The sequence below is a fragment of the Anguilla rostrata genome, chromosome 2 (genome assembly GCF_018555375.3).
Source record: "Anguilla rostrata isolate EN2019 chromosome 2, ASM1855537v3, whole genome shotgun sequence".
Lineage (NCBI taxonomy): Eukaryota > Metazoa > Chordata > Actinopteri > Anguilliformes > Anguillidae > Anguilla > Anguilla rostrata.
In genome coordinates, this window is record NC_057934.1 from 33,884,712 (window position 1) to 33,911,020 (window position 26,309).

General features: G+C 44.7%; 1 protein-coding gene across 1 annotated transcript; it reads right to left on the reverse strand.

Moving 5' to 3' along the window:
• Positions 1-4,871: 4,871 nt before the first annotated feature.
• Positions 4,872-25,201, reverse strand: plekhm1 (pleckstrin homology domain containing, family M (with RUN domain) member 1). The gene is given in 13 exon segments (XM_064321754.1): positions 4,872-8,182; positions 8,821-8,978; positions 10,176-10,239; positions 10,585-10,778; positions 11,321-11,466; positions 12,085-13,020; positions 16,933-17,107; positions 18,212-18,355; positions 18,357-18,852; positions 20,025-20,669; positions 21,264-21,511; positions 22,720-22,804; positions 24,855-25,201. Coding segments are annotated over 12 exon segments (3,369 nt in total). The 5' UTR covers positions 22,774-22,804; positions 24,855-25,201; the 3' UTR covers positions 4,872-8,073.
• Between the last annotated feature and the right edge of the window lie 1,108 nt (positions 25,202-26,309).

Below are 26,309 nucleotides of genomic sequence, written 5' to 3' on the forward strand. Positions count from 1 at the left end.
TTCTTCACTCTGAACATTCCATTGCCCACACTCCGGCGGAGTTGTAAATATCACAGGCTGTGAAAGACAATGAAACAGCTACGGCGATCTCCAGGCTATGGGACAGTCCCACAACTTCTTCACCCCACCATCACCCCTGGCCTGGAGGCATGGGATAAACAGATGACCAGAACTCAGGCACCACTGGGTCAGATGAGAACCTTGAGGACCAATAGCCACAATACGGACTGATAGAAATCATTATATGTATGCACATGTAAATACCTTGGGTTGATATAATAGATGTGAGAGACTGTGAGTGATTTCAACTGAAATGGAGGAGATACTGCATGTTACACATATACAGGCGTAGTGAGCTGTTATGAGATGGTACATGGAGGTTGTGATTACTAGAATGCATAGAGGGTAAAGTAAAATATATTTATAGATAGACTCTATGTATGCCTACAAAAGTGTTTGGATCATCGAAGGACCACCACCTTGGACCTTCATAGAAAAGTATGTAAGAATAAGATAAACTCATAAGATCGTGTGCCATTGTACAAAGTAACTGTCAATGGATTTTGATGGTTTTCATGAGTCTACAGGGGAGGGGGAGTATACTATGCAGTTTCTCTCTTCCTGAAGGAGAGTAAGGTGGGGGGAGGGGTGTCTCTTGATGGTGGGGATTATTGTCCAGACTTTTTTGGGCAAAAAAAGGGAAGCGTGTAATGTGGAAGGCTTGCTCAGGATTGCATTTAAGGTAAGTCCAAAGAAACATTCGGGGAAAGTCTGGTTAACAGGTCTCTTGGTACAATAGTCCTCTTGTATGAGCATTTTGGGCATACATCAATTCTCTCTGTGTTCCCTTTCTTTGTCTTGGTTAGATTATATGTCTTTTCTCTTCATATAGGATAGTGGTGTTTATTTGTCTTGCTTTGTAAATAAAATGTTTACCTTTCAGCATGGTTGGAACAGCCTATCCTCGCCAACTGCCATATTGTGTCATTATAAATTATTTTCTCTTTTCTCTTTCTTGGTGCATCCTAAGTATGTGGTTTGCATATATATTGACTGAAGTGGGCATCTCTGTCAGAAAATGAAAATGGAAAATGAAAATGGAAAATGAGAATGGAAAATTGAAAATGAAAATGGAAAATGAGAATGGAAAATTGAAAATGAAAATGGAAAATGAACAAGAAAATGAAAATGGAAAATAGAAAATGAAAATAGAAAATAGAAAATGAAAATAGAAAATGAAAATGGAAAATGAACAAGAAAATAAAAATGGAAAATGAAAATGGAAAATGGAAATGGAAATGGAAATGGAAATGGAAATGGAAATGGAAATAGAAATGGAAATGGAAATGAAAATGAAAATGAAAGTGGAAAATGAAAAATGTTCTGTTTTCAATTTAATTTTCATTTTATAAACATAAACATCCAGGTTATGGGCTTTGAAACTAATGAAGTCTGACAACCTTGTTTTCCACCTTGACACCAAATCTAAATCTACAGTTGTTTTTCTCAGTTTCATATTCAGGGCCATTCAAATTTGTGCATAATATTAAGTTCAAGAGCGTCTCATTTAGGCATACGCCGGTCTTGATAACAAGCACAAGCATTGAGGTCAACGGTTACACCTCAGACTTGTGTCTTTACCGCTTCCTGGCTTCCTACAAAGTCCAATCAGAACCAGCCAGAGACGTTTTGGCCAATGGGATGCAGCCAAGGAAATGTGTTCCTTGCGCGGAAACTATAAACAGAGGGTGCTTGTTATTGAGGCCGGCGTACGTCTAAATGAGACACTCTTGAACTTGATATTATGCGAAAATTTGAATGGCTTGTATTAGAGTAATACAGTAATTTTAGATAAAGTAAACGGTGCAGTGATTTTCAGAAGGGTGAATTACTTATACCTGGCAACTTTCAAGTCTCGTAGAGTGTTTTTCCACACCGTTTCAACATGAATGGCAGTGAATGACGTTTGTCTGGACGAAACGTAAACAAACACGATATCTCAAAAATAAATCAATTTTTGGAAAAATGGTCGAGGTTTATGTAAACTATATGGCCGATGTTGACAATGCACAATGACATGTAGTAACACTGTTATGGTCCTTTAAATTAGCGTATGGTTCCAGTGCGGCCATGGTGTCAATACCAAATTACTCAAAAAAATACTGATTCATTCACTGCGTGATTCTGGTTTTTCAGGCTTTCTTTCACACTGAACTGTGAATTTGCTGCAAGCTTATCAATTGCAACACACGAAGAAGTCAATAACTTCCGGGTCACACAAACAACAACAAATTAAATATCAAAATCAAGTATGGCCCGGGGCCCGTTTTTTCATTTCCTATTTTTGACTTGAGCATAAAATCGAAAGTACGAAAAACAAACCGTTATTTGTTTTTTGGTATCAGATTCATAAACGAATAACGAAATAATGAATCGTTTTTTCATTTTCCGATTTTGGATTCTCAATTGAATATGAAAAGAACGAATGACCAAAAGATACACAGACCTACACTGATTTTCAAGTAATAGAAATCTATTAATTATTTGCTGAATGGTGGTTTTAATACTTTTTTGAATTCGCAAATAGCATTCACATTTTCATTTTTCATTTTCCTTTTGAATTTTCAATTTTAATTTAATTTTTTGGCTGAATACTCCTCCATATTGAATTCTCTCATGCACTGTGGTGTTTGTATGAGATATGCTCTGATCAATAGGAGGGCCACTCCCTCCCATTTACGTAAAGCTTGAAAATGAAAATGGAAAAAGAAAATGGAAAATGAATAATGTTCAGTTTCATTTTCATTTTGTGTGGAATAAACCTCCATGACATTCAACCAAAATTTCAAAATGCAAAAACTAACAAAATGTTTCAACAGGTAACTAAAACTTCAACAAGCAACAAAAAATTCAATGGGAAATGTTTCACAAAACATACTGGCTTTAAATAAAATATTTTTTCAATGCATAAGACACAAATGTGACTCCATATATTTATAACTTTGCACAGAAAGAGAAAGCAGTCTGAATAGCCTTTAATCAACTTTCATCAAAATTAATCAATTAATTAATCAGAGAGATAATTAGAACGTGTCACAATGGAAATGCTTCATAGTACTATGCAAAGTTATTGTATTACATTAACACATTTTTGTGTAATTGTAGTAATGGCTATTAAAAAAGCAATTTTTATAAGACTGTAGGGCAGCCGACTCTCAAACCATACGCAATTCCACCGATGTGGGTGAGGGTTTGATCCATACCATGGTGCTTTCTTAGCTGTGGTCCCTCATTCCCTTGTCTGTCAGTTACCCTCTCGGCTAGCCTGACCTTTTAGAAAAAAATTCCATTCAGGAAACAAATATGCAATCGCTTTCAACAATGTTTCTCCTAGCAATGAAATTCATTGCATACCTAAAGCTTGCATTTTCTAGCAGGGGTACAGTTGAAACCTGAATAAGATACATTTGGTTTCACGTTTACATTGCGGCATTTATGAAGAGGAAATAGAAGAAATATAGAGGAAATAGTCCAAGAGAAAGAAAAGAAATAAAACGATTTTGTACATTTGTACACTTTTCACTTGAAATCAGAGATGCTTTAAGAATTCACTGGAAAGAGGCTTGCCCCATGATGAGTAGGACATTGTGGAAAAACACTGTGGAACTTAAGAGAGAGACTGCGACAGTAAGAAAACGATGCCATCAGAAACAGGAACAGACGGAGTTCTGTTTTCATGTTCCTCTTTCTCTGTCCTCCAAAATGACATGTGGTTCGGCCCAGCAGAAGGGCGAGAAGCAGCTGAGCGCAGATTAGAGAGGGGACCAGGCTGTCATCGTGTCATGGTATGGAGTATTATTGGTCAGCTATTGAATCTGAAAGAAAGACACAAAAAATGGAACTTCCTCAGCTGCTCAGGGATACAGTAAATACATCAAAAGGCATTGATTGGGAAAAAGATACAAATGTTTGGCTGTCTCAGTGAATGCTTTTGGCATATTTCTCCAAAAATAAAGAACGGCCATATTTAATACTTTACTCATTGTGTTTCTTCAATGCCTCTTGTGCAAATAGCACATAAAACCAAGAAAGTGTGAAAACCACCATATTACTCCTTTAATAAACAAGAAGTAGAAGCCACATGGTAAATGGACTGCATTTATATAGCGCTTTTATCCAAAGCGCTTTACAATTGATGCCTCTCATTCGCCAGAGCAGTTAGGGGTTAGGGGTTAGGTGTCTTGCTCAAGGACACTTCGACACGCCCAGGGCGGGGTTTGAACCGGCAACCCTCCGACTGCCAGACAATCGGTCTTACCTCCTGAGCTATGTCGCCCCTATTCACATCATACCACCCAGACCCTGCCTGAAAAAGGCCGCCCCTCCAAATTCAGGGTCAGAGCAGCAAGGTGGGTGAAGCCACTGTGAGGCCAACAATTACTTTAAAAGAGCTGCAGGGGTGAGCGGCGCGTGTGCGTTGCTACAGGAAACATGCAGCACTGCTTGCTCTGCAGACTGTCTGACCGCAAGACCAGACATAGCCCCGCCTATTTCCACACTGTTCAGTGCCAATGCCACTCATTTAAACTGCACTGCCCCCGTTTGTGATTACTTAAAATGATGTTCGGCCAACTTCACATCCACTTCTAATATACTTTGTGATCTCTCGAATTCTTGAATAAAGTTTCAATGACTTTTAGGTCTTTACACCAGTGGTTGCCATAACTGTCTTTGGCGTGTGTATAAGGAAGGTTTATACATATACTACATACATGCATATATGTGTGTATATTCTGTATGTGTATATTCATTTTAATTTGAACATAAAATAATGTGGTTGGTGGGAAAAAAATCACAAGCTCATTCAGAAGTAGATGATAAATATCTCATGATTTAATTATGATATAAAAATCCTTACAAAATTGAAATCACATCTTAATCAGATGGCCTCCTGCTAACAGTCAGATGAAATTCTTGACACAGAGCAGCCGAGCCCCTCCACCACATGCAGTCTCATCAGCTTTCCAGGCAAACAGCGGCACCGGAATGGCGGCAGCCAAGCGATGCGGAGCACGGGGTTAGCCTTCAGCCTTGGTGGCTGCACTGGAGGAACAGGTGTCAGAAGCATCTACGCCTGGTACACCCTTCCATTACAGGAAGGGTTTTTTTTTTTTAGAACAAGATCCTGTGCATAGACGGTAGTAAAAATGCACCACTTCCTATACAAAGTCAATTTAGTGCTGCCCCCTAGTGGGCTAAAGAAATCTCAACTGAGAAGCTCATCCCAAGATGAACCTCAGTGTTTCACTAATTCTGGTTTTTGACACCGCATTCTTAAAAAAAAAAAAAAAAAAAAAACTATTGCAAAAAAAATAATCAATTTGACTATTTTCTATAAACAATAGTGATTAAATATATTTTTTAAAAAGCTCAAAGCCCCACAAAAGTTTAGCTAATTTTCAAAAGATTAACAAACCTAAACTCAAACCTACATCCTACTGGAACTGATTTCAAAATCTACAATCTACCATTGAGCCCGGTGAGAAGGATCCAAACATCTGAGAAGCAAACTTACTTTTAGAAAGGTGTTGGAAAATTAGCATCCTTTTAAAAACCACACTAAAATCCTGCTGAAAGCTACAACTGGAGCAAAAAGAAACTCCCCACAACCCCATGAATAAAGTGGCGTGTTTGCGAAAGGTAGTTATGAACAGGAACACAATCAAGCATTCTGCTCTTCAAATGGAACGGCCGTAAACAGGTGTAGCCGTGACCAAACCGGCTGTAATGCTCTTATTACCAGAGACCGTCGTTTTCACAAGGCTCTGCAGTTCCAAACCCAGCCTCCCGGGGGTAAGAGAACAGGCCCGGTTTCTTCCTTTCCAAAAATCCCTGACCAGTGACCAAAACAGTGCTCTGGGCTTTGTGGCGTTTGTGTGATAAGAAGGAAGAAACAGCAAGGGCCCCTCCTTATGCTACGTAAGGCACGGGCCAGTGGTGGACCTCCCTTACTTCAGACCACAGACGACATGACAACAAGCTTCGCAGGGTCTCAAGGACTACAATACCCATGTGAGAACCCTGACCTTTGACCCGTGTCCACAGTGTGCGAGGGCCAGAGGCAGCTGGGGTTGAACGGAGTTGCTGCACTCTCCACGAGCCTGTGGCTTGCTTCATTAGATTTCCAACTCAAACCTTGCAATCGGTCATCGGGCAAAACGTACGACCTTCCTCCTGGTACACACAGGGAGCTAAACTGCTCCAAGAAGCAAAGAAGTGGGAACCCATAGTGTTACTTTCAAATCCCCGATTCAGATCAGGAACATTAAACTACTAAAGGTCTGAATGAAAGGCAAAAAGCAATTACAAGACTTCATGCCTTGGTGAGGTCACCCAGTAGAAGGACATGGTTTAAATGGGCAAAACAACAGGCTCTGCCGACAGTTCACACATAGTTTTTTCTTTACGGAAACAGAGCCTATGACTTGAAATGATGAAGCCAGTCATCTTGAGGGCTGACGGCTGAGCAGGTAAGGCAGGTGTAGGGTCCCAGCAGAACCAAGCACGCAATGAACAGGAATACGCAGGAGTCTCTGTTGACCAGTCAAGGGAACCTTAAGCCACTCTCGTTCATTGCTACAGAACAAAAAGATCAAGTCTTACATTCTCAGAATTAGGCAGTTGACAATCAACATGAGGAAAAAAAAAAAAAAAACAAATTTAACAGACAATTCAATGCTCTCTCTGAAGCATAATTAAAAAAAAAAAAAAAAAAATTTCCAGAGACTGAAGCCAAGTGAATTAAGACAACATAAAAAGTAAAACGTATTAACCATTTCAATGCCTCCGGACAGTGAGAGCTTCAAGCGTTTACCGCCAAGTGCGCATACACCGGCAGTGCCTGGAGAAACCGGTCGGCCAGTGGGAACCGGGACGACGCCTCCGCTCCATTTCGTCCTTTTTTGGCACAAATGTCAGTGAGGTTTGCATGCTGCAGGACCGTACAATCAATACACAGCACACCACATGGTGAAGAACGAAGCCAGATAAAGGCACAGGCTACTTCAGACAATATAACACAGATTTTTCAAGTGCTGATTTTTTTAAAAACGTGTACTCAGGTGTCCCAACCTCAGTTACCAACCCCCGGAAACGCACTGTCCTTCATTTTGCGTAATGAATTTAAGCATACAATTAATTGTTTTTTACACAGCCACCGAGGGACAAAGTGCGCTACGTGGACTCAGTATCCTGTAAACAATCCTTAAAAAACAGGAAGTCCTACACAAAGTGAAAAACTGGTGTAAAAAAAAGACAGAAACTGCAGATCGGTGAGAAACCAACAGGCGATCTGTGAAACAGTGGTAAAATGGAAACAGAAGATTCCTTCATGTTAGTCCGTCCTTCACCGAAGCACGGGAGGGCCCAGCAGCAGAACTCAAGGCCAGAGCCAGACACAGGGCACCCTGGACTAACCCCTGCGCCCACTGGTTCTGCCATGTTAGTCCCATCCCGTGACTGGTCTTTGATCGTAGTAAAATTTGCATAATAATCATTCATAGATATCGATGATAATGGCTGCCTGCCATGTCTGTGCGTGTGAGGGTGGTTGCTGTCACAGGAGGAAGTGAACAAACTACAACCTGTGAAGAAGGGACACAGGAAGTCCTGGCGCTTCGTTGAACCACGATGTGAGGAAAAGCAGAACTGGTGACATCCTCTTCCTCACGGAGTCACCGGACGGTCCACAGACGCATTTGGCTACTAGAGGCTGAAGAGAAAGAAGCGGACGGCGCGGACCCACAGGAGAGGGCAGCTCTGCTGATCTGCGTTCCCCGTGGACAGCGCAGCCGGCGGCTCCGAGCTCCCGGCACGCCCACTCACGCCTGCGGGCATCGGTTTGGGGTGGGGGGGGTGCGCACAGCTTCCTAAGGGCACTTGTGGAGGCTAGTCTGTATAAAGATGGTCGCTGCCGCCGCCTCCCACCCTAACAAAGCCGGCTCGGCGAAAAGGCTGGCAGCCCCGTGGGCGTGGACAGGAAGCACTGGGGCGGGGCGGGGCGGGGCCTCGCCGTCAGTCCTGCAGCTCCCTCTCCAGGTACTTCTGCAGGCGGAGGCAGCGAGGGCAGGAGGGAGACAGCTCTTTGCAGGCCGAGTGGAACACCGACTTGCACACCCTACACCTGCGGAGAGCAGGAAGGAGGTGGGGGCAGAGGTGAGTCACGCAAGTACGACCCCCCCCCGCCCCCCACACTCTGGGGGGGCGGGGTGGTCGTACACGCCCCCCCACACTCTGGTATTAACATGATGGTGTGTACACTACTGTGCAGCAAATTTCTATAGTGTGTCTATAGCTACAGTTTCTGTTCTACATGGCAATGTGCCAGTAGGTTGTTCAAATCGAGTTAGTTCCAGGAACTGTGCACCCTGATGCCAGTCGAGCACAGTACACCCCAAGGATGGGTTCTGGTGGAAAGCCATGCAAAAATAGCTTAAGTATAAACGTACAATTACAACTTCCAACTAAGCTTTAGGGCGTGAATAAACTTCCCTCTATGGTGGAGATCAGAGGCTTACAGCAGGGACAGACCTGTACTGGATAGACTGTCGGCCACAGTCTTAGAGCCAAAATGGGCCCCATACCTTACGTCTCAGCCTCTCATTTCATGTCACTAAGTGATGAGCTGCAGTTACTGCCTTCGCTCCTGTGCTCCTATTGCTCCCCCTGTTTGGGGTGCACGTGCTTTGGTGACATGAACAATGACCGTATTGCCAGTACATTACCCTGAAACGGAGCAGTTCCCAGTCTGCTCGGCCGTACCTGGAGGTGGTCTGAAACTCGAAGGGGAAGATGATGTTGTCGGCATTGCAGATCTGGCAGATGAAGCCCCTCTGAGTGCAAAGGTCACAGTGGTAGACGTGGTTGGACGCAAACTGGATCAGGTTCCCCAGGAAGGACTCGTGCTGCCCGTCTGCGATCTGCGCCCGGGGGGGGCAAGGCGGCGGGAGAGAGGGGAGCGTTGGCGCATAGTGCTGCAGCGTCAGGACTGTCGATGTTCAACCTGCTCGTTCAGGACACTCAATCTGTGCTAATTAGCCTAGCAGCAAGGACACACTGTTGCCTATGCGACCGCAAGAACAGCATTAACTTAAACCTAATCTCAATCAATTCAGGATGATGGAGTGGACAATGGAAGCACTATCAGTCCAGTGCTGATTTCTGAATTCCTACCAAGATAAATGAATATACAAGCTGAGATGAGTCATTCTGTCAAAAAAAGTTGTCTTGCATCAACACTAAGCTAAGCGCCTGAATAAAACCTCTACATAACATGTAACTGTTCCAGTGCACCCAGTTTAAATTTGTGCTACTTAAAACAGACCTAGCACAGAATGTGTACAACTATACGTATTCCTTAACCCATTAAGACCGGATGCAACATTTGCGTGTATATCCGTTTAAGACCGGGTGCGGCGTTTGCATGCTTCTCCCTTTAGAGCCGGATGCGACGGGAGCGCATTTTGGATGCTAGCATCGTTTTCATGACACGTGACCGATGAAATGCATTGTGATTCGCATAAATACACGTTGGGAAGGCACCTATACATCAATGCAGCCAGAGCGCAGAGAATTTTTTAAAAGCTTACGCCCTCTGGTGGTGAAGAATGGAATCATCCAAGTACTGACACTACAGACAGAAAATGCAGTGTGCCCGAAGTTAACGGTGAACACAACAGTGAGCCCGTTTCTGTTACAAGAGCGTGAACAAACTCTGATATAGTAATTGCACTACCGCTGCCAGTTTGTTTGTTTTATTGAAAATGTGGCTGGAAACAACAAGCACATTTGTCAACATTTTCAGTTTTATTGATTTTTAAAAAAATGTTAATGAACATTAGGGCAAAGGCAATGATTTCCAATTAAAGCCAAAGGTTTAAGCCCTCAAATGGTTTTATTTCATGTTTCTATCTGCTACAGAGGCTGAGAAATAAAGGTTTTAGTGAACGTTGACAATTCTGTTAAGTTTTTCAGAAAACCCTCAGGATTTAGGAGGTTGTTTACAACAATGCCTTGGGTTTTAGAATGTTTTTTTTAGAGGGCACCTCAGGTCTAAATGGGTTAAAGTTACAGCTACTGCATTTCAGAAACAGCAATTCAGCGAACGGCTAACATACCTCTCGTAAGTCAGTCACACTGTACAGGTTGTAGGACTCCAGCAAATAATTCCTCTGGTCTAGCCTAGAGAGTACAGCCGGTTAGGATCTGAACATTACTCAATAGTAGAAATTAACAAAATTCTAAAAAAATTGCTCTGATCTTTCAGCAAAAAACATAAACTTGAGGCTTCTCCCACCTCTTTTCCCAAATTTGAAATATCATTGTCTTGCACACCCTTTCATTTTTTAAACAAAAGATTATTATTTTTTCTCATTTGGTTGCTTGAAAAATGGATTAAAAATGTGACTAAACCATGTTTTTGTTGCACCTCAGAAGACCATTTTTGGAGGTGTGACACTGCTGCTCTATAATGAAATGCAGAGATAGGAACCTGCGGAGTGAGACTCCATTTTGGCTCAGACTCACTTGTCTTGGATCTTCTTGCGGATGCCGCTGCGGCAGGCCAGCACGTAGTCGCCCAGGAGACGCAGTCTTTGGCGGAGCTCGTGCACCGCCGCCATGGGCTCGGCGTGCTCGCACAGGCCCGGGTTCAGGGACTCCACGTTCAGCAGCGGCTCCCGGGCTACCTGGGACAGCAGCTTTAGCGCTGGCAGCGAGACCTGGAAACACACGGAACCTCGTTTCACTCGGGGTCACGCCGCGGAAGGTCGCCGAGACTCCTCCCACTCTGACGGGACCAAACACGGTATTGCGTAATTACAGGATGCATCACAACTTCGCTGGTTTACTCATGAGCCATTTGCTTTGTATCATTCGGTCAAGCTGAAGGCTGAAAAAAGTGTTAGATTTGTTGAAGGCAAGCATGACATCATCATCAGTTTGGTTTGTTTTCACAGGTCTTTTTGCTCTTGGCTATGTGTGCGCCCAACACACTGGGGTTCTGTGGTATATGTGATGATGATGTAATTCACACTGATGTTCAAACGGTCGAAATCAAGAAATGAAATGCCACCCCCCAAAATAACGACACGGAAAGTCTTTTTTTGCGTGTTCTCCACACAGTGGCAATACCGCCACCAAAGTAGCTTGAAAGGGCTGACTGACAATTCTAGAGTGTAGATTATTTTGGTCATGGGTTTCACCGAAGCCTTTCGCGAAGGACGGCTGCATCTGACGGAGTCGAAAATGAAACGCATCACACCTCTCGAGGCACGAGGTCCCAGTTGTGCACCATGCGGGAGGGGATGACGATGGTGTTGCCCTGGTGACAGGCGTCGCAGTAGAAGAGCCCTGAGAACTCGCACAGCCGGGCCTTCCCGAAGGAGAAGCCTATTTGCCTGGGGCAACCTGCACGGCAAGAACAGCGTCACGCAAACACACGCTCAGGAGGACACGTCTCCTCAGCTCCGCGGAACACACACACGGGTAGGCTCGCCAGGGTTCGTTAAAGCAGATCCGGGCAAAATTCAATCAAACAACACAAAACAAATAAGGAAGAAAACAAGATACGGCCATTGTGAATTAATACTTAAAGGAACTTGCACGTAAAGTAAAAGAAAAATCACCAAAAAACTTTTTTTAAAATATATTTTTATGACCTGCATGTGATAATACAGACATCCATGTCTGAAATTTCTATTATTGGGCCAAAACACAAATGGGAGTCTTTGGTGGGGATTCTGAGGAATATACCAGGAAACAAAAAAAAAACCAAGACAGGATGAATATTTAACACAACTTGAACAAAAACAAACGGACATTCTCCAAAAACCGAAAATTACATGAGGCCTTTTACATTAACTAATAGTAGCTATACTGAAAAGACTGTTGTAAAAGCTCTTGTAATACATTCTGAAATAGAAGTCATGACAACCAGGGGTCAAGTATTAATTCCATAACATTTGGTTGAAGGCACAATCAGAAGTTACACGGGGAGGCGTGGCTTGTTGACGAGGCTCCACCCACCTGCACATTTGAAGTTCTGCGAGTCCAGCCCCTTCTCTGTGGGCAGGGTGCAGAGGTGGGGCAACAGCACGCCGTCTCCCTTCAGGCTATGCTGCACCAGCCTGTTGATGTTCCCGCCCTGGGCCCCGCCCGCCTCGGCGCCCCCGTCCTCGCAGGAGTCCAGGTAGGAGTTGAGCGCCCCCCGGATGAGGCTCCTCCAGGTGCGCGCCTCCCGCTCGTCCTGCGCCCGCAGCTTGAGCGTGTCCCGGGACATCAGCACCTTGAAGAAGGCGGGGCTTCCCAGCGAGGCGTCCGGCACCACGTCGCGGATGGACTCGATGGGGTAGGCGTGCCGCAGCGCCTTCCGCCCGTCCTGCACCCGGAAGGCCCTCAGGGCCTCCAGGGACAGGGAGAAGACCAGGGGGGTCCAGGAGTGCTCGTCCTGGGAGAGGTAGAGCACGGCCTCCTTGATGGCGTCCGCCTCGGACTCCGACGGCCGGGTCCAGTCCAGCTGGGCCTGCTCCGCCGGCTCCAGGCTCCCGCGCTCGGGGCTGGAGGGCGTGGAGGAGGACGCCGGCGGCAGCGGGGGGGGGGCGGCCTCGACGCCGTCCGAGGGCTGCAGCACCTCCCACTGGTCGTCCCGGGCGACCGGCCGGCACTTGGCGACGGCCTCGATGACGCGGTCCACCCAGTCCTCGGCCTCGTCTCGGGAGGGCGCCCGCAGGTAGAGGCGCTTGCCCGGGAAGGACAGCTCGAAGCGCCCGTCGGGCGCGGCCGGCCGGATGTCCTCGCAGCGCAGCAGGAAGCAGTTGTCGCAGCAGGTGCGCTCCTCGGCGTTGAGGTAGAGGCGGAACTCGAAGGGCGAGAGCTCGCAGTAGTACTCCCGCCACATGCCCACAGCGCCCCGCCGCTCCAGGTGGCCGAGCTTCAGGAGCCCCCGGAAAGGGTTCGACAGGCCTGGGGGGGAACAGAACCAAAGTGGGGGGGGGGGAGGTAGTGAGCTCAGACGTATCATAAACCGCCTCACGCCTGTCAGGAACTCCAATTCACTATTTGGCCACTGTGGGTCCTTGGAAAATTCAAGAATAGGAGATAAGGCACAGGAACTCTGGGGGCAGCCATTTGAGGTGTGAATGTGTGTGTCTGTGTGCGAGTGTGGGTTTGAATGTGTGCGTGTGTGTGTGTGTGTGTGGGTGTGTGTGTGTGCATGAGAGAGAGAGAGAGAGAGAGAGAGAGAGAGAGTTTGAATGTGGGTCTGCATGTGTACGTGTACATGAGCATCTGTGTGTGTCAACAGGGTTTCCCTGGGAAAACCCATGTTGGCAGTTCTCATACAATTCTGAACCATAAAAAAAAAAGACTAATACACCTACAGACACCAAGTTGGACATTCTGGTCAGGTGATACGAGAATAAAGTGGTATGGGTTTCACTTCACTAAATTTCAAGTGCTGGTATAAATGGGTAGGGTATGGGTAGTCCCATAACATATTTACTTAAAACAGCATAAAATTGGCTGGCCTAAACAGAACTGAGTCGACCTCCTGTCGCTCACGTTAAAGCATCCCAAATACGTAATGCACACAACATACGATATCTCCAGCCACCCAGGGCAACAACAACATCTGACTGGTGAGCAGAGCTTCTCTGTTTTGACTGTGAGCAAGTAAACAAATACAAGCACACTGATCAAACAAATGCTGACCATTAAGGCAGCACTGAGGAATGTTTGTAATCTCTTGCAGGCAATACCTGTAAGACAGTCAACTAGCAACCTCATTACAGAAAAGGCACTTGGCAAGCTAACCAAGTTACAGCATAACTAACCTGGTCTAATTCACAAACAAGGAAAAAAGGTGCTGCTCACACCCATTCCATAAATAGTCAGTCTAAGCTTAATAAGGGATGACAGGTAATGTTAGCTGAAGTCTATATAGCTAGCAGTCAGCTGCTGTGGCTACAGCTAGACGTTCATAAACTCATATTTAAAGCTAGCAAGCTAGCCAGTTTAGTAAATGATTACTGTAATATTCAGTAATGAATAAGGCAAACACATGTTAGAACTAGCCTTTACAATGTACAACATACCATTCCTCAGTTGGCTAGCCACCCTATGTTTTCAATTTTGGGTACTTTTACCTCAGCCAAGATCGCCAAAGTGCAGCAATAATGTAATGCAGAAACTGCACAGCACAGTTCTTTTTCCCCCAATGTCAGCAGCTTTTATGGTACGCATATCAGTTCATATCTTTAATCTAAACAGCATTCATGACAATAAAAAATAAATGAGCAATTACCTGACAAAGCAAAGTTATTTTCATGTTGACAAGTTATTGGCGATTATTGTAAATGCTTAACTTAATGCTTAATGGTAAAACTCTTTGATGAACCATACTGTGTCTGGTTTATTGCAGGCCAAACTACAGAGATTTTCAAGGCCTGTGTTTTGAAAATAGACATTTATGAAACCTAATGCAATCCATGGTACATTTTGGCCTATGATGTTTAAAAGCGAAAATGCCTTATGGTGAGTGAGTATGGTAATGTTTGATCGTACATTTCTCTATAAAACAAATTCCCATCATCCAAAATGTTGACCTACCAGTAAGTATTAGAAAAATGCTCATCTTAACAGAAAAAAATGCCAAAAAGCAACTAGTACTGAAGCTAGTGCTGCATAGCTAACATGTGATACACATAGCATATGCTAGAACTATGTAAGAAGTAACATAGCTAGAGAATATTTTGTAAACCGTAGCTAATATTCTCATGTTAACCCGCATAAAATCTCCTCATAACCAGAACTGCATGCATTCAAGGGAAAAAATAATATTTCAAAGAACCGGCAAACCTGAGCCACAACAAAGCTAAGCCATTCTCTGCAAATAGGGCCTACTCTGCAAACGACACTTCCAGAATCAGTTAATCCAGAACCAAACCAGTTTCAACCATTTTGAATAAAGGGTTGCACTCTGATCTAGGAACAGGAGGAAATCATAATTCACAAAGTGCAACATGTTTCAGGTTGATCACTAAAAAAAAAAGTCTCTCTCACCCAAACCATAAGGACCTTATTCTTTTCATGAAATTTGAAGACCTTTATTTAGTTCTTAGAAAAACAAAGTATTTTCAAAGCCTTTTAAGAACCGTGGGAAATACTGGGCACATCCTTCATTTTCAGCTTCTCTACTTTCAGGTGAGAGTGAACATTTTCAGATGAACTCAAAGGGGATGTTTTGACAATTTATGGGAGAAAGCCAAATTGTGTCATCAAGGCTCTGTGCTCAGTGAACGCAAACCAGTCCGCTAACCAAGAATAGTGAAACCATGACGAGGACAACCTCCCTTCCCCATAGAGGAGCCCTTTGTGCAACCATCTGATAACTCTGAACAGTTGTGGTCAGAAATGACAGAAACTGCCAACCAAGAAGAAAGTAAATTTGCTTTTCGCGTACAGAAGAAGAAAACGGAATGTCACAAAGTTTCTGTAGATAACGGAGAAAAGGCTGTTGCGTCAGAAAGTGAGTACGACGAAACGTCGACCGAAATTAAATTCAATACAGGCGAGCATTGTGATCCATCAGCGGGCGGGGTTCAGTTGCTGCTGCTCCCCGGCTCTGGGATTGATCTTTATGTGAAACGCAAAGACGGCAAAGAAAACTGAACCGAGGCAGCAGTGACCACCTTTGTCCAAAGCTGAAATCAGAAGAGCAAGAGGGCCAGCTTTACAAAAATGAACAGGAGGGGAGGTCAGTCGCAAACACTCATTTTCTGAATCGAATGCACTGAGGGAAGGCCACTAACCAGATTGGGCTGAAGCATTTATATCACTGCAGCGGTTTGATGGCAGCAGTGCATTCAAGTTAGGAAATTTGTGAATGAAGCCCAGCTGCAAGCAGCGGTCTGGCTGAGATGAACACAGTGAGATTTCAGCATCACTGGGCTAACAATAAGTCTCACCTACATCAACACAGCATCATGTCCTACTCCTTATGGATCTACGATAAATGGCTTTAATATCTATGAATTTAACGGGGGGGGGGGGGGGGGGGGGGTGATGAGACAACGCCCATCTGTTTACTATTGTTGTGGACAAATTATAGTACTACAGAATGAAAAACTGAACAACAGTGCAAACTGCAGTGTTAGTCGCTTTTTTATAACAGTTCTGGTAAGCCATTGGCTGGGGGGGAAGAGTGAATTTACTGTTGATGTATTTTTGGTGCTGAGTCTCAGATGCCTAAAAAAGAATCATGATTTCGGTCACATGTGGAAAATGCCTGTGGTCTTTCTCTTACTTCCTCCCAAGAGCATGGTATATGAAATGAACGAGAGTGGATCTGCATATATTTGGTGGATATTTCTCATTTTCACCCTCTTCAACTCATTTCATAGTGGAGAGCTGTAGTACCAGCACATGAGACCAAATGATAATTTTTCAGACTGCACCTGATGTGATTTGGCTAGAGGCAGTTATCTCAGCACGATGCTAGAGGAAACACCAGTAAACACAAGTGGTCCATCTTATACAACCAGAATTCCATTACGATACAATTTTTTTGACCGCAGATTAACTGACCGACCATTTTCAATTCTAAAGTCAAAGTAAAAAAAAAAAAAAAACTCTGAAATCTGCTTGATAAAGTTTTTTAAAGGGAAACTAGGTTGTCAAAAACAGGCAGTGAAAAAAGGTGTTAATCATTTGGTATTTGGCAAAATAAATGTAAAAAAATCAATAAGGAAAGCATCCAAAAAAAGGAGTTCAGTAGTTAATACTGAGAGTTAGCACAGACCAAGAACTTTAGAACAAACACCAGCTACATTATACAGGTTCTTTGGTACCAGTACAGTGTGGGTATTGACAGCTCACCGACTTGTCTGCGATGTACTACACTTGGAGGAGACTGTGGAGACTCCGGCTCTGTGATGGGAGATGCGGTTCCATTCACAAGTGCAGCGTTGAGACACAGCGCCTCCTCTGGCTCGGAGGTCTCCACTATGCGTGGCTTGTAGATGTCGTCCTCAGAAATCCAGGAGCTGGATTTCTGAAAAGTACAAACGTAAGACTGCTTATGAAGACACAGCCAAAAATGCTCCCGTGTGCTTTTCGGTTCGATTGACTTTAGGTGTGAAACACCATGGCCCTAAAACTGAGTGGGCTGATAAAGCTAAAATGAATATTTATTTATACAACTTTCATCATCTAAACTACACCTGCTGTAGAAACATCTAAGCACTGCGGTGGAACACAGTTCATCAGAACCCAAATACCTCTGAGCCTCTGATGACCACTTAAAATGCTTACGAAGGGACGTCGCCACACTCAAAGATTAATGAACGCCTGACTGCTTCAGTGTGTGTTGGTGCTTTTCTAAATGACAATCCCCATGTTCCGACTACACTTGAACCTCCATCTCATAGCGAACAATATTATTTACAATGAACGACTACGTAACATTTTGTATGATGTTGCATGACGATCTTTAAGAGAAACTGAAAATGCTTACAGCTGTTTGGAACCACATATCTTACATTTACTGTCAGCCAGCCGAGAGTAGATAAAATAATCTGTGACGGAGCACTCAGATTACATTACAGGCATTTAGCAGACGCTCTTATCCAGAGCGACTTGCATTGTATCCAATTATACAGCTGGATATATACTGGAGCAATGCAGGTTAAGTACCTTGTTCAAGGGTACAACGGCAGTGTCCTACTGGGGAATCGAACCTGCTACCTTTAGGTTACAAGACCAACTCCTTAGCCATTATACTACACTGCTGCCTGATCAGTTTACTCACTGAAATTACATTACATTACATTACATTACAGGCATTTAGCAGACGCTCTTATCCAGAGCGACTTACACAACTTTTATTACATAGCACTTTACATTGTATCCATTTATACAGCTGGATATATACTGAAGCAATGCAGGTTAAGTACCTTGCTCAAGGGTACAACGGCAGTGTCCTTACTCGGGAATCGAACCTGCGACCTTTCGGTTACAAGCGCAGTTCCTTACCCACTGTGCCACACTCCGTCCCACGAAATTAGATTAATATAAAGAAAGATGACAGTGATTGACAGCTGTACCCATCAGATGCCCTTGCATGCTATGCTGCATGTAACACTGAGGTGGTACTCACTGGGAGCCCAGTGGTGGGGGAGGGCAGGGAGTCAGCAGAGGTCCTCCTGCCGAGGACACTCCCGGACTGTTGGGGTCTGGTGGGTTCCACGGGGCACAGGGTGGCCTGCAGGGGGGAGGGGCTCCTGGCCTCTGCCCTGGGCAGGTGCAGGGAAACTGGCCTCTCTGCAGGTTTCCTCGTCTCCTTGACGGGGGCGGGGGTGGTGGGGTTGTAGTGCTCGGAGGCGGGTCACGGGCTCGGAGGCGGGGGCAAGTGGGGCAGGGTCACATGGCTCAGAGGCGGGGGAAAGTGGGGCAGGGTCACATGGCACAGAGGCGGAGGCAAGTGGGGCAGGGTCACATGGCTCAGAGGTGGGGGCATGTGGGGCAGGGTCACATGGCTTGGTGGCCGGGCTGAGCCGGATGGGGTCACAGAGCTGGGAGGCGGGGTCACAGGGCTCAGAGGCGGGGGCAAGCGGGGCGGGTTCACAGGGCTGGGTGGCGGGGGCGTCCGTGAGGAGGGTCAGGGGGCAGGGAGCCTCGCCATCCGACCCGCTGGATGCCGGCGTCTCTGAAAGGTCTGGGGCTAGGCTGGAGACGTAGGAGTCATCGTGCATAGAGTCCTGGCTGGACTGAGTGCTCTCCCCAAAATCAATCAGCACACTGCAGACAATGACAGGGGAAAAAAACAAAAAAACTTTCAATTATACTGAAAACAATCTTTCAGTCCCATTAATCCCAGACATGGTCACTCTTATGCTTTAATTAACGGTACTAAACTAAAGCGATAATGCAGTATCCTCCTTACACATCCTGTAAATACAGTTAAACGGCTACATTTCTACTAGAACACCTCAGGCAAAGTACTGACCAGGGAAGGGTATAATGCTGAAATGCTAAAGTTAGTGTCCCATTGTGGTCATGAACAGATGACCTTCACTCAACAAGGTTCAAACCACATTTGAGTTTCTTCCCACTGGTCCTAGGACCTATTCATCAAGATGAGTTTCCGAGGATTTCCGAGGCAAAGGCTGCAAAACAATACACACCAACAAGTGTACCCCCTAACTGTTATACAAGTGTACCCCCTAACTGTTATACAAGTGTACCCCCTAACTGTTATACAAGTGTACCCCCTAACTGTTATACAAGTGTACCCCCTAACTGTTATAACAAAAGATTTCACACAGACATGCAACAACACACACAAACACAGCCAAACGCAGACACACAAACACACAGACTCACACAGACACAGACACACACCCAGACACACAGACACACACACAGTCACACAGACACACACACCCAGACACACACAGACACGCAGACACACACACACAGAGTCACACACAGAGACACACACACAGACACACACACACACACACACACACAGACACACACCCAGACACATACAGACATGCAGACACACACACAACCAGCACACACACACACACACACACCCACCCAGACACACACAGACACGCACAGACACGCAGACACACACACACAGAGTCACACGCAGACACACACACACAGAGTCACACACAGAGTCACACACAGAGACACACACAGAGACACACACACACACAGAGTCACACACAGATACACACAACACACACACACACACACAGAGACACACACACACACACACACACAGACACACACACACACAGCACACACAGCACCACACACAACACACAACAGAACACACACACACAAGTCACACACACACACACAACACACACACAGCAGTCACACACAAACACACAAAACACACACACACAACAGACACACACACACCACACACACAATCACCCACACACACACAACACGCCTCACTCTCAGGCCTTTTGGGGTCCTCGGTGCCGGGGCCGGCGTCCAGGTCGCAGGGCCAGGGCTCTTTGTCGGGGCTCTTGTGGCCGTTCCCCTGCAACAGGCTGTCCGAGCTCAGGCTGGAGGAGAGCTGCGAGGAGCCCGTGGTGTCCAGGCTGAGGTTGGAGGAGGTCAGCCCGCTTTTCCCGCACACCCCCCTGCCCTGCCCCGGGCACCCCCGCTGCACCTCGATGGTGTCCGAGCCGCCGGAGGACTGCGACACCGTGTCCCAGGACTCCTTGCGCTTGGGCGCGCCGTTGCGCCCCGCCCCCGGGGGGAGGTCGCCCGGGGGGTCGGCTGCGGGGCAGAGGCCGGCCAGCGCCAGCGGGGTGACGGTCCACTCGTTCAGCACGGCCGACTTGTAGGACAGCTGGAAGGAGAGCGAGGCCAGGCCCTGCAGGTAGCTGAGCAGCACCTCCCGCTCCTCGGGGTCCAGGAGGAGGGCCCAGGGCTGGTAGTAGCCGGCCAGCTTGGAGCCCTCGCGCAGCAGGGACGCCAGGTAGCACTCCACCAGCCCGTCGTTCAGCGCCAGCCGCACCCAGGCCCGGCAGCGGCCCACGTCCGTGCTGATGAAGCTCAGCCGCTCCAGCTCCGTGACCACGTCCCTGTGGGAGAGGAGGGGTGAGGGGGGGGGGATCTTGTGATGCTGACACACTGACGACTCAGTCTCGTACTCAGACAATGCTGCTCTACAATGCTAAGCCCCTTACGGCTGCTGGGATTAGTCACGCAGACAGAAGAGCTGCACGGGGAGGCTGACTGGCCAGCAGAGAGGCTGCTGAAGAATTTAGAAAATTGTAAATTATTTATTTCCACCCACTGCACTGCCTCAGAAGGGTCATGGTTTCACTTTTGTTAAATTTGTCCAAAATGTACAAAAGCAATATCTCTGGCAAATTAAACTGTTTTTCAACTGAATGAACACAGAGTATGAACATGTATGAAATGCGAGAATATCGTGGACATTTACATTCCAAGAGAATACACTTTCAGAGGTATATTATGTGTACCCGACATGGCCTGAAAGTAACAAGTGAAATGAGACAAATCATTAAGGTTTTCAAGTGCTTGGCACCAGATGTGCGCACATTCTGTGTCAGCCACTTCCTGGGTTCAGTTATGCAATAAAGCGGTTTTACGAGCTGACGTGACCTTTGCGATGCACGTCACTTCAGAGTTGAGCCTCTGCTGTCACTCACCGGTGAGTGACAGTCTTAAGCAGGGTCCAGAAGACCGGCTCGGGGAGGGGTCCCCGTGGCCCTGCTTTGCGGCCCCTCCCGCCGGCGTCCACCCGTATGTACTTGCTCTTGAGGCCATGGACAAAGACAGCTTCCAGGGCGCAGCAGAGGAGGTTAGCGTCCTCGTCTTCGCTGGTCACCACGGCGTCGGTCGTCACATAGCGTTTCTGCAGGGCTTTGAGCGAGAGCGCCAACTTGCTCTTTATCCACTAGAGTGGCAAAGGGAAGGTACAAATTAAAGGGCAGTCGGGGAGGCTGGCATAAAATTCAGTATTTATTTCTCATTTCTCAAGGCAAAACCAGACTCCAGTTCCTCAATTGGTAACAATACCAGACAGCAGGTCTGAATTTTTTTATGTGTTTGTTCATTTCCCTTAAGTAAGTGATTCTGCACTATCACCCATGTAGAAGTCAGAGTTATTGTGGAGAACGGCAACAAGGTTGTCATGTGATTTATGGTGTTGGGCAAATGACTGCGTGACTGTGCCCTGTTACGATGACAAGCCCATCACCTGATTCTACTGGATAACAGGTTATGCAAGATTCAACAGCCGACAAATATTTCTGGCCTTCCTCCACAGGTCTTGCATGGCATCAGGAGGGCTGGTTTATTTGCTTGATTATAATTGCCCTTTTATCGGTCTTAAAATGCAGGCTGTCTGTTTAAAGACTAAGAGGAATAGCAGATGATCTAATGACACTTTTCCACCTTATAGCAAACTCACCAACACTGACAAGAATACGGAACACTCTTACCATTTGTGGATGCCTGATTCAAAGTTTTGAATGACAAGCGTCACTTAAAATGGGTGTATTTCCTAACATAGGGGCATCACACTAAATTCCCAACAGGCTGCAACATCTGTGGGTTTTCAGGGGTTCCTTTCAATCAGCTGCCAATCAAGACCTTGAGAACAAGGACTGCAGATTCTTCAGCAAACCAATGACTTCAATGAATCACAAATGCTGAGTAACACGCCAGAACACCAGCAGACTCTGCGGCCCCACAGGACCAGTTTGACACCTGTGTCCTAACATATCTGGACAGAAAGCCATTTCATAATAAAATGTAGAACAAATTGATTAATGAGTACTGAGTTTGGTACCATGAGAGTAAGAGAACTGCCATTGTCCAGACTTTCCACAGCACTGCAAGATGGCTGCAAACTTAACTCAGTTCATGTGTTTGCCTCAGTTCCTGTGTGTTTCACCTGTGCATTGAGTCTTCCAGAGTGTTACCTTTCACCTGAACCCGCTATTGTGGTTTTTCAGGTTATAAGTATGTGACCCTCATGTTCACATTTAATATAATTACTGTAGACAATAATTTCTCTAACGAATGAATCACTGCTGCCTTGACCTAATAAGAGACAGGTACAGAGAGGCACTGAGAGGTGCTGTTCCACCAAGCATTTACCTGTTTGACTTCTTTTTGTTCGGGCCCATTCTCAGGTGTGTGCGTGGAAAGCATTGCACTTCCTTCACTTCAGTCACATGACACACTGAAACACAGCAATTTGGTTACAAACCAAGATTTCAATGTGGCACAAAAATCAATCACCACTACTAAATACTATGACTACTACTACTGCTACTAATAATAATAATACAAAAGTAGATCATTCCTGTGTAGCCTATCTCCTAGGTGTCAATTACCAACAATGTCAAATATCTATTGGAACCATTTCTGCTACAGTGACTCTTTCAAACTTCAATAAATGAAGACCCACCTAATAACAGTTAGCACACACTCCAATGTGGACTGCACATCCCAAAAGATTAGGGTCTTATACACATAGTTCAAACAGATCCCTTCTGCAGTTAGCCTATGTTTATTCAGCTAAGTATTGCAGTATAAGGATATGTTAACACATGAAGATATGTTATCTGTCTGTTGGTACTGTCAATTGTCTAAATATCAATTGCTGTTCATTACACTTATTGATTACGAACAGGCCTTAATTTGTGCCTTCTTGTTGACACTGATTTTTTGTATTCATGACACAGTACCACTGATATTCTAGAGTACTGTAGGTCGCTCTTGACCAGAATGCACCGTAGCACAACTGTCACAAACCCTTAATGCGTCCAGTTTGTTACTTTGACATTCTTACATTTTTATTAGTTCCACTTTCCGTAGTTTTTGTTCTACCATAAGCGGAATACTGCGTAGTTCCATTATATTAACAATGCTTTCCTAGTGTGTTTTTCCCCCCATATTCAAGCACCCACGTCGAAATATCTTATTACATTTTGACCTAATGGAAATTTGGCAAAAGTAGGCCCATAAATTGATGCTTTTTATTTTAAAAAAACAAATAACAAATACTTCACTCATTTTGTACATTTAACACCAGTTTCTAGATCACAAGAATCTATCCCAGAATTGCTCCGCGGTCTTCTTACTGTACAATGATTGCTTTATTAGGTAACACCAGATTGCCGCTGCCATTACACGGCAGCTTTCGGTTTACACTGGTCAGGCTGCAGGCATTCATAAGTTTGTCAAAGACTATCTTTTATCAGATGACACGGGCAGGGAAGGGAAGTCGAGTCACACTTTTCAAACACTGGAAATGTTTGCAAGTAGTTTGCAACTTCCCTATTCACCAAGTCATGAGAACCAACAAAGAGAAGTAGAAATGTAGCCGAAACGTTTTGCAGTGAATCATGTGCGTGTTGCACGTCTGTGAGTTAAAACAGAGGCATGTTCTCTTCGTGTGGTTATGGTCAATTGCAGAATTTAAGTAGGAATAATATTTTACTTATCTAGACAAAAACGAGCACCGCTATAAAAAAGAAATTAAATAAAAAATACTGCACAGCTCAAAGCAAGAGTTCTCTTGAATGTTTTTCCGTACTGAGAACCGCGTTCCGAATTTTAGGTCTGTAAGAAACAACTCAAAAATAATCGACAGCCTATTCACTGAGTAATAAAAAGGATACTCAGACAAATAATGTTAATACAAATACAATACAAGAACTAGCTAGTTAATAAACATACGACTGCATATATCAATATAAACGCTAGGACCACTTTTCGTATATCTTACAAGTTACTGGAATCGCTTTGGAATACGTTTAGGGAGCTATGACAGCTAATGTTGCACTGCAAGTAGCCAGCACTCGTGACACATGTTTATTGCACATAGCTAACTATCTTACGTAGGTCCCATTCGAAAGGAGTTGGTTATTTGCTTAGCATTTGGCTAGTGCAAGTTTATTTTTTTTAAACCCAGATTCAGGAACCCACAGAATCTCAAAGAGGAGTCAATAACAACAACGACATGTCATTTGATTTATAAAAGAGTAACACAACACCGTGCTGGATGTCATAAGCTAGTTAATTAGACTAACGTTAGCTAAATTCAGAATGTCGATAAGGTAACTGCCTGGCTGGCTAATGATGGTACTTGATCAATCTAGCTAACGCGTCAGCTTGAAACGAAAGCTTGCATAACAGCTAGGTCTAGTCAACTCAAATCGTAAGGTAGCTAACACAACAAATGGGGTGACTGATTCTTGAGGCTGTCAAGAGACGTGTTTCCTTACCAAATAAACGCCCAGCACAGTCATAAACTTAAAGAATTCCCATAGTACCAGTTGATGTTTTCAGGTTGCTAGAGGCCGAATATCTCCCGATCGCAGGGCAAAGAATTGTGACAGACACCCGTCGTGGACTGGCAATAAACAGACAATCGGAAACACATAAAACCCCTTTTTGGCTATCCGTCTAATTTGTGGTGGAACTGCAAACAAAAGGCGACCGGCAAAGAAAAATCTGACAAGTATTCCAACCTTTACAGTCTCTGATTCCAACCAACCATCAGTTTATCCTTTTCCAATCAGCTGTTTCAGACTGTTCGATTGTGAGGCGTGATGCATCATGGGATTGAAACGGATGACGCTCTACGTTGCTTATGAGGTAGACGTCAAGGCTCACATTCTCATGGCTTCTGAAAATCCAGCAAACAAGGCGAGAAGAAATGTAACGAAGCAGACAGTCGACAGAATTTTTTCCGGGGATCATGTCCCATACATTCCACACATTTTTAGCTGACAGTCTGCACTTTGGAACAACACAAATGAACCTCCCTTCTTGCTACAACCGATCAGATTACTCAAAACGAATGAAGTAAGAAGAGAAAAGGCAGATACATTCGAGTTGTTTACTTAGGCTATAGTTCTTTCGAACAGGACAACCTGTTCTCAGCAAACGGCGTTTCCTGTGGCGCGTTGAATTTACGCTGTCTCACAATCACACTTTGCAAGAATCTTTCCTCCCAATTTGAATAATATTAACAACAACAATAATGATGATGATGACGACATTATTATTATTCGTATTAATAATAATAATAATAATAATAATAATAATAATAATAATAATAATTATTATTATGTTTACTTGTCAGTAAAATGCTGTTGGTTCAATGGATACCTCTCTGCAAATCAACTTGGGCTGTTATGGAGAACAGAGATTTTCTTGAAATATTTACACTTATACCACATTGTATTGTAGGGTTCCCATTTTTTATTTTCTGACAGTTAAATTTAAAATTAAATTAAATTGTATAATGCTTTTTACAGGGAACTGCAATGAACTGTCTCAAAGATGCTTCACAGAATAGCAAAACAAGAAACAACAAAAAAAGCAAACAGAGCAAACACCAGGCCCAAATAAAAAGTACATAAGGTAAAAAAAAAAAAAAAACTCCCTCAAACGGTGGTAAGAAAAAATAAAAAACTCCCCAATGGGAAGAAATCTCGAGATGAACCTGGGTCTAGAGGGTGAGCCCATCCTCCACTGGCCATTCTGGTGCAATGTAGCAGTAGAATGGAATGTAGCAGAAATGCTACAAGGATCTATCACAGCAAATAAAATAAGTTAAGCAAGTTACAGCTAAGCTGAAAGCTAACTGGAATAATAGAAGACCAAATGGTTTAGTGACACAGAACTTTTGTGCATGACAAAAATTACACAAGTAATCAATATGCAAATACTAG